The sequence below is a fragment of the Taudactylus pleione genome, unplaced genomic scaffold (assembly GCF_031769625.1).
Source record: "Taudactylus pleione unplaced genomic scaffold, aTauple2 ptg000478l, whole genome shotgun sequence".
Classification (NCBI taxonomy): Eukaryota; Metazoa; Chordata; class Amphibia; order Anura; family Myobatrachidae; genus Taudactylus; species Taudactylus pleione.
This window is the reverse complement of record NW_028284880.1, coordinates 3,246,564-3,264,570: the sequence shown is the minus strand read 5'-3', so window position 1 is coordinate 3,264,570 and position 18,007 is coordinate 3,246,564. Positions and strand designations below refer to the sequence as shown.

The following is an 18,007-nucleotide window of genomic DNA, read 5'->3' as shown; positions in this document are numbered from 1 at the left end:
CCAAGTGTTAGTTGCCCTAGTGGGGAGTAAGAAATAAATTAAATTATAGAAGGGAGAAGCACAAGAGGGTAGAGGGCCCTGCTCAAAAGAGGTAACATTCTTTAAGGGAGGGGATGAAAAACAGGAGTGACACAGATGGGGTAGGCGGGGAGTGTCACGGCCAGAGTATTTCAGCATGGCGCTAGACAAGTGTTACCTGTGAGGTCATTGTGGCGCGGGCTGTCTGGTGGCGGAGCTGGTGTCTGGCGGGGGGCTTTGGCTGCACGCGTTGTTGTGCGGGCATGTTGTCACTCTGCGCTGGTGGGGCCTGGCGGCATCTCCATTCCGTTTGGCATGGGCGCCGCCATCTTGCCTTCTGGCCATGTGATGCGGCTGGCCAATCCTGGTGAGTCACATGTTCCCTCCGGCCAGTAACAGCACGGCATGGGGTATTTAGGAAGGGTCAGTGCCTTCCTTCTTTGCCAGTGCAACGTGTATCTCAGCCTAGCTGAGAGGGAGTTCTCTATGCTTTCCTGTTCCTGTGAGTTTGCTGTCTGCCAGTCTGTCCATACCTGTGTGCCTGAGCCTGCTGACATCCTGCGCTTCAGTTCACTACCTGCAAACCTGGTTGATTATTTTCAGTTTCACTACCTGCACACCTGGACAGCTCTAATTGTTTCTACTTGGACATTAACCCTTTTACTCCCACCACAGAACTCTTGTGCACATTTATATATTCCTGGACTTTTTATTTACTGCCACATTATATGTCTACTCAAGAACTTATTAAAAATCCTAGTTTTATTTTCAAATCTGCTTCTGTGATCGCTCCTGCTACCACCCCGGGTCCACAAACAACCCAGAACATCACAGGGAGAAAGGAAATGTAGCAGCAAGTTAGGATGAGAGCTGGAATGCTTTAATGAAATAGTGGGTCTTAACAGCTCGTTTGAAAGACTGTAGAGAGGTGCAGAGTCTGATGGGGAGAGGGAGGGAGTTCCAAAGGTGAGGAGCAGCACAGGCAATATCTTGGAGGCGGGAGTGGGAGAAAGTAATCAACTGGCATGAAAGGTGGAGTGTATTAAGTGAACAAAGAGGGCGGACAGAAGAGTGAAGGGAGATGAGATCAGAGATGTAAATGGGAGAGAAATGGGTGAGGGCTTTGTAAGTGAGTGTGAGAGCCTTGAATTGGGTTCTGAAAGGGAAGGGGAGCCAGTGGAGGGCTTGTAGGAGAGGGGAGGCAGATGTAGAGCGTTTGGAGAGGAAGATGAGCCGATCAGCAGCATTGGCCACAGACTGGAGAGGAGAGACATGGGATTTGGGGAGGCCAGCTAGGAGAAGGTTACAGTAGTCCAATCTGGACATGACCAGTGAATGTACAAGGGTTTTGGTAGCATCCTGGTTGAGAAAGGGTCTGATCTAGGAAATATTCTTGAGATGGAAATGACAGGACTGCGAGAGGTTCTGAATGTGTGGTTTGAAGGAGAGGGAAGAGTCCAGGATGACCCCAAGACAACGCACTTTGGGACTAGATGAGATAGTTATGCCATCTATTACTAAAGAAATAGTGGGACATGATGTTATGTGGGAGGGTGGGAAGACTATCAGCTCAGTCTTAGACATATTACGTTTGAGAAATCACTGGGACATCCAGGAAGAGATAGCAGAGAGACAGTTAAAGATACGAGTTAGTAGAGAGGGGGAAAGATCAGGTGAGGAAAGGTAGATTTGAGTATCATCAGCATAGAGATGATAATGGAGGTCAAAAGAGCTGATGAGTTTACCTAGAGAAGACATAGAGAGAGAGAATAGGAGAGGTCCAAGAACAGAACCTTGGGGAACACCTACTGTAAGAGGCTGTGGGGGGGAGGAATCGTCATGAGAGGAAACAGAGAAGGAACGTTCAGAGAGGTAGGAGGACAGCCAGGAGAGAGCAGTGTCACGTAGACCAAGGGAGTGAAGAATATGCAGCAGTAGAGGGTGGTCCACAGTGTCAAAAGCAGCAGAGAGGTCAAGGAGAATGAGCAGGGAGTAGTGGCTCTTGGATTTGGCAGCAAGGAGGTCGTTGCAGACTTTTCTGAGGGCAGTTTCAGTGGAGTGGAGAGAACGGAAGCCAGACTGAAAAGAGTCAAGGAGGGAGTGGGAGGAAAGAAATGTGGTGAGGTGGTTATAACCAATACGCTCAAGGAGTTTGGAGGCAAAAGGGAGGAGAGAGATTGGTCGGTAGTTAGAGAGAATGTTAGGATCAAGGTTAGGTTTTTTAAGAATTGGGGAGACAAGGGCATGCTTGAATGCAGAAGGAACAGTGCAAGAAGAGATTAAGGAGGTGGGCAAGATGATAGCAGGCAGAAGGAGAGAGGTGGGAGGGGATAGGGTCAAGGGGAAAGGTGGAAAGGGGGGGAGGACTGGATAAGGGTCTTAACTTCCTCTCCAGTCACAGGGGAGAAGGATGTCAGAGTCGGTAAAATGGACGGGGAGGGGTGATCCAGGAAAGGAGGAGGTGGAGAGCTGGGGGACTGGTTGGATATGATGTCCTGACGTATAGAATCAATTTTAGATGTGAAATATGTAGCAAACTCAGTGGCAAAGAGCAAGGAGGGGAGACGAGGAGGGGGTGGGCAGAGGAGGGAGTTGAAGGTGGAAAAGAGACGCAGGGGATATGAGGACAGGGAGATGAGATTCTTAAAATATGGCTGTTTAGAGAGGGAAAGGGCAGCACTGTAGGATGACAGCATGAATATGAAATTGAGAAAATCTGCCTAAGAGCGTGATCTTCTCCACTGTTGCTTGGCGGTTCGTGAACATTTTTTGCAGGTATCTGGTGCATTTGGAATGCAAGGGTTGAGATGTGGATTTGCAAGGGTGAGTAGTGATCGCCGGAGCAACAGAGTCAAGAGCAGAAGTAAGGGAGGCATTGTATAAGGAAGCAGCTTGTTTAGCGTAGGAGAAAGAGAGTCAAGTAGGGAAGAAAAGAAAGCAGTGTCGATAGCTTCAATGTTACGCTTAGTGATGGTGGCTCTGGGAGGTAGAGGAGGGGAAGGAGAGAGGGATAGGTTAATTGAGAGGAGGTGATGGTCAGAGAGGCGGAATGGGGAATTGGAGTAGGCAGAAATATCACAATGGTGAGTGAATACCAGATCAAGCAAATACCCACTCACATGGGAGGATGAGGAGGTCCATTGGGAGCGTCCAAATGAGGAAGTGAGGGTGAGTAGTGTGGAGGTGGTAGAGTCTGTGGGGATATCAATAGGAATATTGAAGTCACCGAGGATAATAGAGGGAAGGTCTGAGGAGAGAAAGTAGAGGAGTGATGGGGTGAGGATGGGGGACTGGCGGGAAGTGGGCAGGTTCAGCAACATGATATTAACAGGAGTACCAATGCCTGCAGGTAGAATATGAGGAAAAAGGGGTACACGTGCACTCCTGCTGGGTGTGTATGATACTATGGTGTGGGGGAATTGGCTGGGGAGGGGGGGGGGAGGGCAAGAGGAATGTGGGGAGGGGAGATGGAGAGGGGTGTGTGTATTGGGGCTAAATGGAGGCTATGTTAGTGGGTGTGTGGGTGAGAAAAAATGAGGCAGACAGTAAGTGTGGAATCCAACCTGTTTTATTCGGTAAGACACAGTGCTTCCCTAGGTGGTTCTGTTATGGGGTGTGGGGATGAGCAGATGGCTCTGTGCGATCCTCGGTTGGGGAGTGGGTAGACCCTTTCAGGGGCTCCTATTCATGCGGTCCTTACTCCTGCACGTTCCCCTGCTGGACCTATGGTCTCAGTCTTCCGGAACCGGGATGCATGGGGTGTTGTTCAAGTCCTGTATCTTGTGCAGTTGGCGGCGTCCCGCACTGTCTATGGGACCTGTTTGACCTACTGGTAGGTGGAGAGATGTCCGTGTTGCTGTGCAGTGCAAGCTGTGGTCCCAGATGCTGGCCAGGTGTTGCGTTGCACCTCTGCGAGCCCGCGGGGTGCCTGGCAGATGGGCGCCCGTTGATGTCCTGCTGTGTGCTGTTGAGTGATGTGGAGAGCCGCGGTGTGGTGCTGCCCCCATACAGCACAGTAGACTGAGCACACGGGACTGTGGGGCAGCACCACACTGCGGCTCTCTGCATCACTCTACAGCCCACAGCAGGACATCAACGGGTGCCCATCTGTCAGGCACTCCGTGGGCTCATGGAGGTGCAACACAACACCTGGCCGTGCATCTGGGACCACAGCTTACGCTGCATAGCACCACGGACATCTCTTCACCTACCGGTAGGTCAAATAGGTCCCAGAGACAGTGCGGGATGCCACACTGTACTCCTGCTTTTCCTTCTCAGCAGCCCTGCTTATATAAGAGAGCTGTGATTGGCTGGCACTGTCATGTGCTTTTCAGCATATGTCATATCCATTTCAGCATATGTCATCCATTTCAGCATATGCCATATCCATTTTACTATATGCCATATCCATTTCAGCATATGTCATATTCATTTCAGCATATGTCATATCCATTTCAACATCCGTCATATCCATTTCAGCTTACGTCATATCCATTTCAGCATACGTCATATCCATTTCATCATGTCATATCCATTTCAGTATATGTCATATCCATTTCAGCATAAGTCATATTCATTTCAGTATATGTCATATCCATTTCAGAATATGTCATATTCATTTTAGCATATGTCATATCCATTTCAGCATATGTCATATCCATTTCATCATATGTTATATCCATTCCAGCATATGTCATATCCATTCCAGCATACGTCAATCCATTTCTGCATAAGTCATATCCATTTCAGCATACGTCATATCCATTTCAGCATACGTCATATCCATTTCAGCATATGTCATATTCATTTCATCATATGTTATATCCATTTCATCATATGTTATATTCATTTCAGCATACATCATATCCATTTCAGCATACATCATATCCAGAAAGCAATAATTTAGGTATATGACATATCCAGAAAGCTGTAATTTTGACTTAATCGGCCCAGTTTCCACATAACAGTCTGATACATTACACAGGTGTACTAGGTCTAGGGACTCTATTTACTACAATCTGCATTTTGAATGCAGATTGTAGTGTGATATTACAGACTGAATTCAGGCAATATCACAGGGATTTACTAAAAATCCCTTGCAGGGACAGAGCTTGCGATAAAGCTCTGTCCCTGCGAATCCCCTCCGCAGCCTAAACGTTATTTTCGCAAAAAATACCATAAGTGCGTGTGCATGCTTCGACCGGCCACCACTAAGCCCCGCCCCCACCGTTCTCCCCCCCCCCCACTGCGATCGCGACCCCCCCTCCCTTAATTACACTTACCTCCGGTGATCGGTTCTCCGGTGATGTCCTCCGTGGCTCCAATCAGCTGACATCTCATCCTGCACTTGGACCCAGTCAGGTGATGACCAGGCCCCAGTGCAGGATGGGAGAGCAGCTGACCGGAGCCCCGATTACCGGTCCCTGGACTCAGGTAAGTTATTTTTTTTTTCCTATTTTTTTTTCTGATTTTTAGCAGTGATCATGGTGTGGTCTGTTTAGACCACACAGCTGGTCACTGGGGTCGGCTCCGGTCTCTGCTCTGCCAGTTAGAGCGGAGCAGGAGTCTGGTAACCGGGGAAGACCCTGGATAATGCCACCTCCAGGTGGCGTTATTATCACAGGGCTTTCCCCGGTATGTTTTCACAATTTATTTTTAGTAACTTTGACCAGATCACATTTCCCATTACAATTATGGGAAATGCGATCTGCTTACTAAAAATAAGTGATAATTAGGGCTTGGAGTAGAATTTTACCGATTCTACTCCAATTTCCCTGTAGTAACTTTAGGTGATACTAAAATAATGTGAAAAGGGTGTGAAAACACCCCTTTTCACTTTATTTTAGTCAAAATAATGTTAATAAATAGAGCCTTAGGTGAGAAATTGATGTACATTGGGTAGAGAACTGGGTGACACAAGGTAAAATGTTCTACACTCTCTTACTGAGATTGCAGCTTTTTGCAGTGTAAATCACCGCAATCCTTTTTCCACCTATAATGTAACACTCAAAACTTTAAAATGAAACTAAAAAACAAAGAGACAATTTTTAGGAAAAATTATGGAAATAAAAAAACCTACAATTCCCTGGTTGCATACGTTTTCACACCCTTTCATCACAGGGTTCAATCAGCAGTGGCCGCTCCTGATTGGCTACCGGTCCGTGAGCAGTCAATCAGCAGTGGCCGCTCCTGATTGGCTACCGGTCCGCGAGCTGTGAATGGCTCGTGACCAACGAGCTATTCAAAATGCCGCCGGCGCTGTTTCTTCTCCCTGCAATCCACACTGCTGACATCCGGACCCGGTTTTCTCCATGCCTGACTGGCTGCCAGTGACAAGTAAGTATACTGACTTCTCCCCAGTCCAGCAAACCAGCCTTCCCTGCGCACCCCTCTCAGTCCAGCCATCCTTGCCTGTCCTGTCCCCCCCTCTAGTGCAGCCTCCCTTCCCAGCCATGTGCCCCCCCTAGTCCAACCATTCTTCTCAGCCGTGTGCCCTCCCCTATTCCAGCTAGCTTCCCAGCCCTGGGCCCCCCTAGTCCAGTCAGCCTTCCCAGCCCTGTACCCCCCCTAGTCTAGCCTTTCCAGCCTTGTGCCCCCCCATGTCCAGCCTTCCCTCCCTTGTGACCCCCATTAAGGTCCAGCCTTGTCTGCCCTGTGCCACCCCTACCCTACCATGTCTAGATCCACCTCTCCCTGTCCTGTATTTTCCCTCCCTTCTGGCTTTTTATGTGGAGTCGGCTATTTCAATATATTTCACGTGGATCCGGCTATTTCTTATTTTATGTAGATCCAGGTATTTCAATGCATTTTATGTGGTTCTGGCTATATATATAATACACAATTTGACGTTGCTTTCCCTTTATATTTAGTATAGATTCTGGTTCTACATTGCTGTATTTGTATAGTTTCATATATTATGATAGATTGTCATGTTATAATAAGCACCCCAACAGCCCAAACTTTGAAAATGTTAAAAAGCATTAACGCACCAATTGATGCCCCACCCCCGATGTAGCTCCACCCATATTATGCACAGCTACGCCTACCTCTGCCCCATCCCTGCCTATTTTGTCAGCCTCACAATTTCTGATGGCAGCCCTGCCTGTTACTACTCCCTATATATTTCTAGGCCTAGAAAAGACTCATTGCCTGAACAACTGTATTTTCCTTCCTGAGGATTGTTCCAGGCTCAGTGGCTCCTATGTTTCCAGCACTTTCTCCTGTGGATACCTGGAAATGATGTTATTAGTGCTTTCCCTCATTTCACCGACTCCTGCTCTGCTCGCACAGTTGGCACCTGTGATCAGCCTTGTGTGTCTAAATAGACCACAGGCTGATTACAGTAAAAAAAATATGGTTAAAGAAAAAAAAACACTTACCTGTACATGGGGACTGGTGATCAGTGATCGGGTGAGCTCCTCTGTGACTCCGGTCAGCTGATTGCTGAGATCCTGCTCTGTTACCCCGCTGTCTGACCGCCATCTCAGTTTACAGCACAGAGCAGCTGACCGGGGGTCACAGAGCGGGATCCCATCAATCAGCTGACTGGAGTAACAGAGGAGCTCACTGGAACACTGATCGCCGTAAAGGTTAGCATCAGCTCACTGGGGGAGAGGGGAGGATTGCGTAGGGGTTGTGCAGGGGAGGGGGCGTGCGCACGGGAGAGGGGGATTATCAGTCGGTGCATGCATGGTCAAACTCTCAGGGTATTTTTTGCAAACAATTCCCTGAGAAGTGTGGGGGAGGGATTTGCAGCGACAATAGCGCTTTCTCACAAGCTCTGCCCCTGCATGCGATGTTTAATACATCCTTGCAATTTTGGGCAAATTTATCACATACAATTCACATCTGACATGCAGATGGTGATAAATATGCTCCTTAATGAGAGCTCAAATATATGAATAGTTTGAAGTTTTAATGTCTATGGCCCCTACTTACTACAATCTGCATTTACATGGATGTACTAACATCCACATGCAGGGACAGATCTTGCGATAGAGCTCTGTCCCTGCGAATCCTGTCCGCACACTTCTCTCTGTATTTTTCAGAAATACGCCTGCAACCAGTTACGGCAACCCCCCCTCCCCCCCTCAGCTTACACTTACCTATGTGTTCCGTGCTCCAGTGAGGTCCTCTGGGGTCCGGACAGATGGTCTCCTGGCTCCTGCACTGTCACAATGCAGGAGCCCGGAGACCAGCTGACCGGAGCCCCAGACGACCTCACCGGAGCACCAATCACCGGTCTCTGGGTGTAGGTAAGTTTTTTTTCTTTTTTTTTGCAGTGATTGTGGTCTATTTAGCTCACACAGCTGATCACTGGGGCCGGCTTCCGGCTCTGCTCTGCCTGTTAGAGCAGAGCAGGAGTCCGGGTACCGGGGGAAACCCTGGATAACGTCATCTCCAGGTGGCGTTATTATCACAGGACTTCCCCCCCGGTATTTTTTCAGAATATATTTTTAGTAAATCTGGGCAGATCACATTTCCCATTACAAGTATGGGAAATGCGATCTGCTTACTAAAAATATGTGATAATTAGAGTTTTGCGTAGAATTTTGTCAATTCTACTCCAATTGCCTTTTAGTAAATTTGTGATACTAAAATAATGTGAAAAGGGTGTGAAATCACCCATTTTCACATTATTTTAGTTAAAATAATCTTAATAAATAGGACCCTATATTACAACTATTAAGTTTTGGGGGAATCTAAGTGGTGTAACTAGGGTATTTTGAGCCCAGCAAAAGATGAAAACGTAGCCCCCCCAACTATGTGCGTGCGACAAAAAAGTAGGTGTAGCCACATGACACAAGGAGCGTAGTCATTGAAAAAAGGGGGCGTGTCAACATGACACACCACTGTTTCTCGCCACTCTGGGAACATTCCTTTCCTTTCCATATGTACTTTAATGCCCCCTTCTGCAAATCCCCTAGTAGTAGTGCCCCTCATGCATTGCCCCTAGTACAGTAGTTGTGCCCCTCATGAATTGTCCCTAGCAATAGTGCCCCTCATGCAATACCCACTGTAGTAGTGCCCCTTATGCAATACCCCCAGTAGTAGTGCCCCTTATGCAATGCCCACTGTAGTAGTGCCCCTTATGCAATGCCCCCAGTAGCAGTGCCTCTTATGCAATGCCCCCAGTAGCAGTGCCCCTTATGCAATGCCTCCAGTAGCAGTGCCCCTTATGCATTGTTCCCTGTAGTAGTGCTCCTTATACAGTGCCTCCAGTAGCAGTGCCCCTTATGCAGTGTTCCCTGTAGTAGTGCCCCTTATGCAATGCCCCCAGTAGTAGTGTCCCTTATGCAATGTCCCCTGTAGTAGTGCCCCTTATGCAATGCCTCCAGTAGCAGTGCCCCTTATGCAATGTCCCCTGTAGTAGTGCCCCTTATGCAATGTCCCTTGTAGTAGTGCCCCTTATTCAATGCCTCCAGTAGCAGTGCCCCTTATGCAATGTCCCCTGTAGTAGTGCCCCTTATACAGTGCCCTCAGTATTAGTGCCTCTTATGCAGTGCCCCCAGTAGTAGTGCCCCTTATGCAATGCCCCCTGTTGTAGTGCACATTATGCAGTGCCCCCAGCATACTTGCCTACCCTCCCGCAATGGTCGAGTGACTCCTGCAAATCGTGTATTGCACCCGACCACCCAGGAGAGCGGACAAGACTCCCAGCCGGCACAACCCATCTGCACCCTCCTACATCCCCCCACCGCCATCCACTAAGTGGTTGGGAGAGCTGATTACATGATTCGTGCTGAATAGCGTCATCATGGCCCCGCCCCTGGCTACACAATGCCGGTAATCTTCGCATTGTGTAGTGGGGGCGATGACGCAATCACATGGCCATGCCCCCATCCCGCCCTCAAAATTGGTTTACACCCCCTTCTCCCCCACCATTGTGCCGATTTGGCTGCCTCCTCCCAGAAGAGGCAGCCAGATTGTCGGCAAGCCTAGCCCCCAGTAGTTGTGAACATTATGTAGTGTCCCTTATTCAGTGCCCCCAGTAGTGCCCCTTATGCAGTGTCCCCTGTAGTGCCCCTTATACAGTGCCCCAGTAATGCTCCTTATACAGTGCCCCCAATAGTAGTGTCCTGTACACATAAAACACACAGACACACATAATTATAGTTACCAGAATCCCCGCTCCTGCGACCGCCGCCGTCTGCTCCTCCGGTCCCGCTTGGCACTATGGGAGAGAGTTTTGTGAGGAAATGTAAATATCCTTTCTTTTTAGAGGGTTTTTATACTTTGTGTTATGTATATATAAAATTAAATATATGTATATATATATATATATATATATATATATATGTCGCTGTGAGGAGCACTGCTAATGAGGTGAGGAATAACAAGAACAGTGCAGGGAGAAGGCTGCAGTATTATTAACAATGTTTTTTTAGTAAAATCCAGATTACAGGAAGAAAAACCTTTGTTCCCAAGACTCTGGCCCTCATTCAGAAGCGGTCGGAGGATGCAAGCGGTCGCTCAGAAACTGGGCGGCCGCTTGCATCCTGACCGGCCGCCTCTGTTTCGGCCGTTAGGCTGTTAGGGTGATGGTCTATGACCATCGCGACCATCGGGGCTTACGACGAGACCCTAGGGTAGGGTCTCACTTGTCGTAAGCCCCGGAGAGCTTCTGGCTCTGTCAGAGCCGGAAGCTCTCCACTGACATCACCAGTGATGTCAGTGGGGCCTCCCCCAAACAGCAGGCGTTCCCATGGGAACGCCTCCGTTTGGGCTGCCACCCCCCCGGCCCGCCTTCCAAACGAGGCGAGCTGTCAATCAACATCGACAGCTCGCCCCCTTTGGAAAGAGACCCGCTACGACCGGCGCTGTCGGTCGTAGCGGGTCTCACGCATGCGCAGGAAGGAGCCGGCTCCCTCGTGCGCATGCGCACTGGACAAACATCGAGGCGGCCGTGCGGTCGTAGACCGTACGGCCGCCTCTGAATGAAGCCCTCTATTTCCACGAGCTTTCCAGACAAAAAATCCCGTACCTTACAAATACAGGAACCCTCAGCTTCAGTACGATATGCCTCACAATACACTGCAACTATCTGAGGGGAAAGACTAAAAGAATACACAATACTGCTGTCAACTCGTTATCACACAACCGTCATTTACTGCTGTGAGCGGAACAGTGAGCCGGTCATGAGCGTGTTTGTAAAATAAAACTCAGGCTCCTCAAATGTAGGATGGAAAAACAGATAATGATGTCCTTTCACAAACGGCTGACAGCTGACAGACAGATGTACAGCATGAGATAATGTACTCTCTATAGTATTTTTATACTGAGCTCTACAGAAGCATCTTGTGATATACACCAATGCATACATAACAGTTCTCATGTTTACACATACAGTATATTGCAGTGTTTGCTATCAATATTAAAGATGAGGGGTTCTGTTTTACTCGGCTACGTTCGGATCTCAAATCTCAAAAACTACATCTTATTGGCTATGCGGCTGTCACGCAAACCAAACGCTCATCTCTAATTAATATATATGTTATTAGCTGTGATGTTACAACCTTTTTTCACATTTTATTAATACAGTATATGTTACTAGTTTTCGTACCCAGCATTGCAGGTTTTATTTTCCTCTTTCTCCTCATTCCAATATTTCTTTCCCTCTTACCCCATCTCTCTCTGTCTCCCTCTCTTATCTCATTTAGGGGCCTATTCATCAAGACTAAAATAAAGTTTTTAAGGACATTTTCCTTAAATAACGTTATTTTGGTATTCATGAACAGACTTAGCACAGGAGATATCACAGATATCTCCTTGCTAAGTTCCCCTGCGTTAATTTCCACACTCCCCATACATTAGTACATTAGTATGGGTACATTAGTACATTAGTATGGGTACATTAGTACATTAGTATGGGTACATTAGTACATTAGTATGGGTACATTAGTACATTAGTATGGGGATGTGGAAATTGTGGTATTCATCAAATTCCGAAAATTATGAATTTTCGGAATTTGATGCAGTTACTATTCGCCACTGTGAGGTGGCGAATAGCAGAATCGACTTACCTGTATCCGCGTGTGCAGGTCCCTCGACGAGTCCCTCCGGCGCTCTGCTCCGTCCTCAGGCTCCGGAGGCTGGTCGGACATGTGTGCTCCCCAGCCTCCGGGAGTTTTCTTTTTTTTTCTAGTCTGTCATGTGGTCTGCTGGGAAACCAGATGACAGATCAGCAGGACGGAGCCGGAGGCTGCTGCGCAGACAGGTAAGTCAGGGGGGGGGGGGAGGTGAGCAGAGGGGGGAGGGGGGGCACACAAACTTACCGCATCTGTAGGCAGTGCTGCGCATGCGCTGGTTTTACAGATGTAACAGCGCATGCGCAGCACTGTTTCCAGATGCGATAAGGTAGTGTAGGCAGGGAAAAGTATCTATTTCCCGAATAGCTGTCATCGCAAAAATGCCAGCTTTTCGGAATAGATACTTATGGAGAGGTGGAATGATGAATTCCACCTATAATTAGGTAGAACTCCATGCGAGTTCTAAACCTAATTATCTCTACAGAATTTTTAGGTTTAATGAATAGGCCCCTTAGTCTTTTCCCCTCTTTCTCCCCCATTTGTCTCTTGTCCTGACGAATCCTTCAGATCTGTAAAATAAAGTAACTGCTGATATGATCGCTTTACTTTCTGCTGGGGGACCCCCGGCGTGCTACTGTGCATGTGCGGTCATTAGACTGCACATGTGCGAGCTGCCATTAACACCTGGTAAAATGTGGGATCTGTGGCCTAGGGGCTACAATGGCTGACACTCTCTAAGGATGGTGTTACAGGAATGGGATTGGAATGCTGGCGGCTAACGCTAGGGGTGCCCCGGACTTATCTTCATTCGGGATGGCGTCCCAGCATCCATCAAGATTATGATAGGAGTCTATCATAAATCCCTAGGCTTGTGGCCGTCGGACACATGACTACATCCCGGTGTTACAGTCGCTACCGGGTAAATTTCACAAACCTATGGGGGCAGCCATTCCGATGAGAAATGGTGGGACCGCAACAAATATCTCTGATGCTTACAATGTGCACCTATCCTCCCCAATAACATCCATTTTGGGGGTTAGCCTGGAAAATGTGTTTCATAAATTTGCCCCTGAAACTTTATTTGTACTGTAGCGTGCTTCTAAAGGCTAAATGGACTGAAAGATAGGACATCAGTCATCATCACCACCCTGTCCCAGCTTCATCTTTAGTTGTGATAAAATCTTGAAACATTCATATATATATTCTTTTGTTATGTTATTGCATTTACCCATTAACCAGTGGCTCTCATACACAGCGACACAGTGGCAAATCCAAGCATCTGCGGACAAAGAAGCAGAATCGGTCGCCGATTATCGCAATTCTGAGTAACCCTTTAGCTACTCAGAATGGGTGCAGGAACTGAGACACCTCCTTCAACTACACTAATCAAGCGGAATTATAGTTAAAACTTTTTTCAAGTATAAAATTCCTGCAATTTTTAGTTTTATTCCATGGAGAATTTTATGTGATGTTTAAGGATTATTTTTGTTGACCGGTCAATGAATTATATTATATGTGTGATAATAAATATGTTTATAACCTTGCATTTATGACTTTCTCTGTACCAACTTTCATCTATAGTATATGCGCAAGCGGGTTTTAATGTTTTTTTGCGGGAACCGAGACGCCAGAGACATCTTTACTGCATGATGCTCCCTGAAAATGGTTGCAAATTTCCTACGTTCTTTGCCACTACCCCCCCTTACCCTGGAGCGTATCTATAATGGGTCCAGGGGGGACCCGCACCGCACCCAGCACCCATAATATACTTACATCTCCCTGGAGTCCCACATTGGCGCGGGGAGGGGGGGGGGCTGTAAACAATGGAAGGAAAATGGCCACCGTGGCCATTTTCTGGGCTTTTGTGCATGCGCAGTATAGGGAAAATGGCTGCTGCAGCCATTTTACCAATAACCTGCACATGGGCTATAGACTCTGGGCACACTCTAGTGCCCAGAGTCTATAAGAGCGGCAACACTCAGTGCGCTACCGGCCGCCGGAGGGAAAGGAGGGGGCCTGTAACGGAGACTGCACACGGCCGCCCCTCCTCTCTAGAAATGCCCCTGCAATTATTGCCCACAAACGCTCCCTGACTGTCAATCACACTGCAAGTACAAAGTCGCTGCGAGTGACTACGGACTTAGACGCGTGTGCAGCTTTCCGATAATTGCTCAACTCCATAAATATCGCCACTGCATACTTCTCTGAACCAGAGGGGGTCATTCAGACCCGGTCGTTAGCGCCGATGCGCTCGGACCGGGTCGATGGCCCCCCACAGAGCATGTGCACGACGGCGCCGGCACCGTCGTGCGCATGCGTGAGACCCGCTACAACCGACAGCGCCAGTCGTAGCGGGTCTCGATCCAAAGGGGGCGAGCTGTCAATGTTGATTGACAGCTCGCCCCGTTTGGAAGGTGGGCCGGGGGAGTGGCAGCCCAAACAGGGGCGTTCCCATGGGAACGCCTACCATTTGGGGGCGGCCCCACTGACATCACTAGTGATGTCAGTGGAGAGCTTCCGGCTCAGACAGAGACCCGAAAGCTCTCCGGGGCTTACGACAAGGGAGACCCTACCCTAGGGACTCGTCGTAAGCCGCGATGGTCTTGACCATCGCGACCATCACCTTAGGCGGTCGTAAGGCTGTGGGTGTTAACCCACAGCCTGACCACCGCAAAGGAGGACGTCTTGAAAATTCAAGAGGTCCTCCCCTCATTCAGACCGACCGCACGCTCTGTGCGACCGGCTCTGAATGAGGTCCAGAGTCCCAGTACCGTAAATGAAATTAGCTTGAGAAAATAGTCTTCAAGTCGTTTTACAAAGGACTCAAGAAAGTTGAATTGATTACAATCTTATAACTTTATAAAACTTATATCTTTATATTATATTTTTTTGCCGGCAGCCTCATTTCGTCGTCATCTTTGTATAGATTCCGATCATTCCCCACTCTGCTTGTACACCCAGTCAGCACAGGGTGCATTACAGCAAACAACATATCAATTGTGGAGAGTATGACACTTGTAGATGTACAGCCATTAGCGCGGTAAATTGTGTTATCTCTCTGCTGAAAATGTCAGTGGCACTTGTGTGTATAAAACGCACTCTATAAAATAACGACTTGAGAGATGACAGAGGTATGGTCACTCACTGTTGCAGGTCTTGTTGTAGATCTGGCTGTCCTGGGTATATCCCTTCAGTTTGCACTTGAACTTGTTTTGCCAGAACTCCTGGAACCACGGATTGCGGAGATTGGTTTCCGGCCGCAGCGGCAGGTAATAATCGTCAAACCATTTCACATCGGGGGACTGCAGCTTGATGGTAATCCCTCCGGCAGCCTCTCGCTGGTAACTGTCTGTCACATCGTACCTGTCGGCCCAGCCATCGCTGCGGAGATAAAGAAGATGATAAATGACCAGTGTTCAGGATCTTGTATAAGAATGTGATTGATGTATTTATCTGCTGAGAATTTTTAGATGATCAAGTTTATTAAATCCCACGGATCTCCTTTTGTAGCCTCAAACCATATAACAAAACAATAAGTGGGTGTAAAAAGGAAAAACGTTGTTTGTCTTTCATTTAAAGCGCAGGTACAGTCATAATCGGACATTAATATAAATCAAAGCCAATTTATTACTTTGCTAAATAATAATTAAATATTTCAAGTGTTTATATTTAATATCTGTATCCATTAAATGATCCGTCCAGGGGCGTATCTATAATGGGTGCAGGGTGTGCAGGGCACACGGGCCCCTGGTTCCAGGGGCGCACACCCTGCACCCATAATATACTTACCTCTATGAAGTTCCGCGTTCACGCCGTGGCCCGGCGCTGTAAAAACATCTGGAAAATGGCCGCAGCGGCCATTTTTCCATTGTTTGCGCATGTGCAATACAGGGAAAATGGCCGCCGTGGCCATTTTCCTGGTGACCCGTGCATGCGCTATAGACTCTGGGCACACTCTAGTGCCCAGAGTCTATAACTCTGGCGCTGGCTGCGCACAGCTCAGAGCGCTGCCGGCTGCCGAACGGAGACTGCACACGGGGCCCCTCCTCATTAGAAATGCCCCTGGATCTGTCTCATCCCTTTTCTGACAGCTGTCATACTTATAGTGCTCTTTATGATGGAGAAACTTTATCTGAATACTGTAGCTCCAAATACTTCATATAGGACTTCTGCCTAAAATTGGCAGTTGAAGACTCAGGGGGTCATTCAGACCCACTCGCGAGCGGCAGTACGCTCGCAAGTGGGTCGATGTTCCCCACTGCGCATGCGCACGACGGAGGGAGCTCCGTTGTGCGCATGCGCGAGACCCGGGGAGCGACGGGCTTTCCATCGCTCCGGGTCTCGCACCAAAGGGGGCGTGCTGACGATGTTGATTGACAGTACGCCCCCTTTGGTGGGCGTGCCGGGGGCGTGGCGGCCAGACGGAGGCGTTCCCATGGGAACGCCTACCGTCTGAAGCCGGCCCCACTGACATCACTAGTGATGTCAGTGGGAGTGATTTTGGCTCTAATAGAGCCAAAATCACTCTAGGGCTTGCGGCAGGGAGACCCTACCGCAGGGTCTCCGTCGCAAGTGCGATGGTCGCGAAGGTCAAGACCATCGCGACCATCTTTTTGGCCGCTCGCATATGCTGTGGGTGGTCACCCACAGTATGCGAGCGGCCAGGAGGCCGCTCCATTTTCATGGAGGAGGGCCCTGATTCAGAGCGAGCGCTCTGGTCAGAGCGTCCGGCTCTGAATCAGGCCCTCAGACAGAGCTGTTGCTGCTATTGGGCAGATATATGGGAATATCTGAAAATCCTCAGCAACATCTGGAACAATGGAAACAGTTACCCTGTATTGCAAACCACCATGTTTGCATAGATTTGTTGCGTGTCAGATATTTCAAACATGTCTGCAAAATGGCAGCAACATCCATGATTGATGATTTTAGGGTTGTTATTTTTTTTTTTGGGTGACCTTAATGGGCAAAAAAACTGCCCATTATTCTTTGGCCAATGGGGTAGCAAAGGATGACTTTCTTTTTAACACAGTGAAGTAACTGTGGTCTGGAGGTAACTGTCAATCACTTGTAGGTGACTGACAGTTATCTCCACTCAGGCTACATAAGCTGCAGAATTATTAATATAAAATTATTATTATTATTATTCAATATTTCCAGTCATTCAATGAAAAATGTGGTTCTCATGACAATCATATGTTTATGATGATTTAACAGCAAACCATCTGGTTAGCCATGATGCTGCATGCCAGGCTTATACTGTAAATACTTTGTTTAGTATTAATCTTAACTTAAGTATGGAGAAAAGTACTGCAGGGGTCACACGATGGCATGGGAAGTGCACGGTACTCTTCCTGATTGTAGCAGACCTGCTACCTGCTGTGATGCAAAAGTGTATTTACAATATAATACAAATTATTACTAGTAAGTAGACAAATATAAACAAGTAAGGAAGCTGATATACGAAAACTGCATTTCTGGGGGTTTTACCACATGTTCGAGCTTAGTACATCCCACCCTCAGAGAGAGACTACAACATTTTTATAGTTTAATTGATGTGCTGCCACAGTGGGTGTTACTAGTGATGCAGGGAGACATGACCAGTGCTGTGGAGGTGTCTGCACCGCGGGTGTGGTATATATATATATATATATACCACACCATCTATGCGTGGCAGTAGATGGACTCTCGCAATCGGAGATGTGCATTCGCATCTCCATAGGATATAATGGGAGACGCACTCCCACGATCAGGGATGTGCTTTCGTGTCTCCATAGGCCTGAATGGAGACGCAGTCCCGCGATTGGGGATGCGCCATAGCATAGTGCGATCAGCCGCAAAGAACGTGGGCGCATCTGGATCACCAAATGGTGAAAAATGTATATGTCACATGTAACTTTGACAAGACAAATAGCCCCCCCCCTAAGTTCTGGGCCCCATAGCATATGTACCCCTTCAAG

The 18,007-nt window shown here is 48.0% G+C and overlaps 1 protein-coding gene across 1 annotated transcript in view; it reads right to left on the bottom strand.

The window, feature by feature from the left end:
* GRM5 (glutamate metabotropic receptor 5) overlaps positions 1 to 17,542 on the bottom strand; it is a 90,324-nt gene extending 72,782 nt beyond the window's left edge. Inside the window, exons 1-3 of the mRNA XM_088449020.1 lie at positions 17,538 to 17,542; positions 15,193 to 15,428; positions 10,139 to 10,192 (exon numbers count right to left, since the gene is read on the bottom strand). Of these exons, the coding sequence (XP_088305146.1) occupies positions 10,139 to 10,192; positions 15,193 to 15,428; positions 17,538 to 17,542 (295 nt within the window). The remainder of the gene's footprint in view (positions 1 to 10,138; positions 10,193 to 15,192; positions 15,429 to 17,537) is intronic.
* Between the last annotated feature and the right edge of the window lie 465 nt (positions 17,543 to 18,007).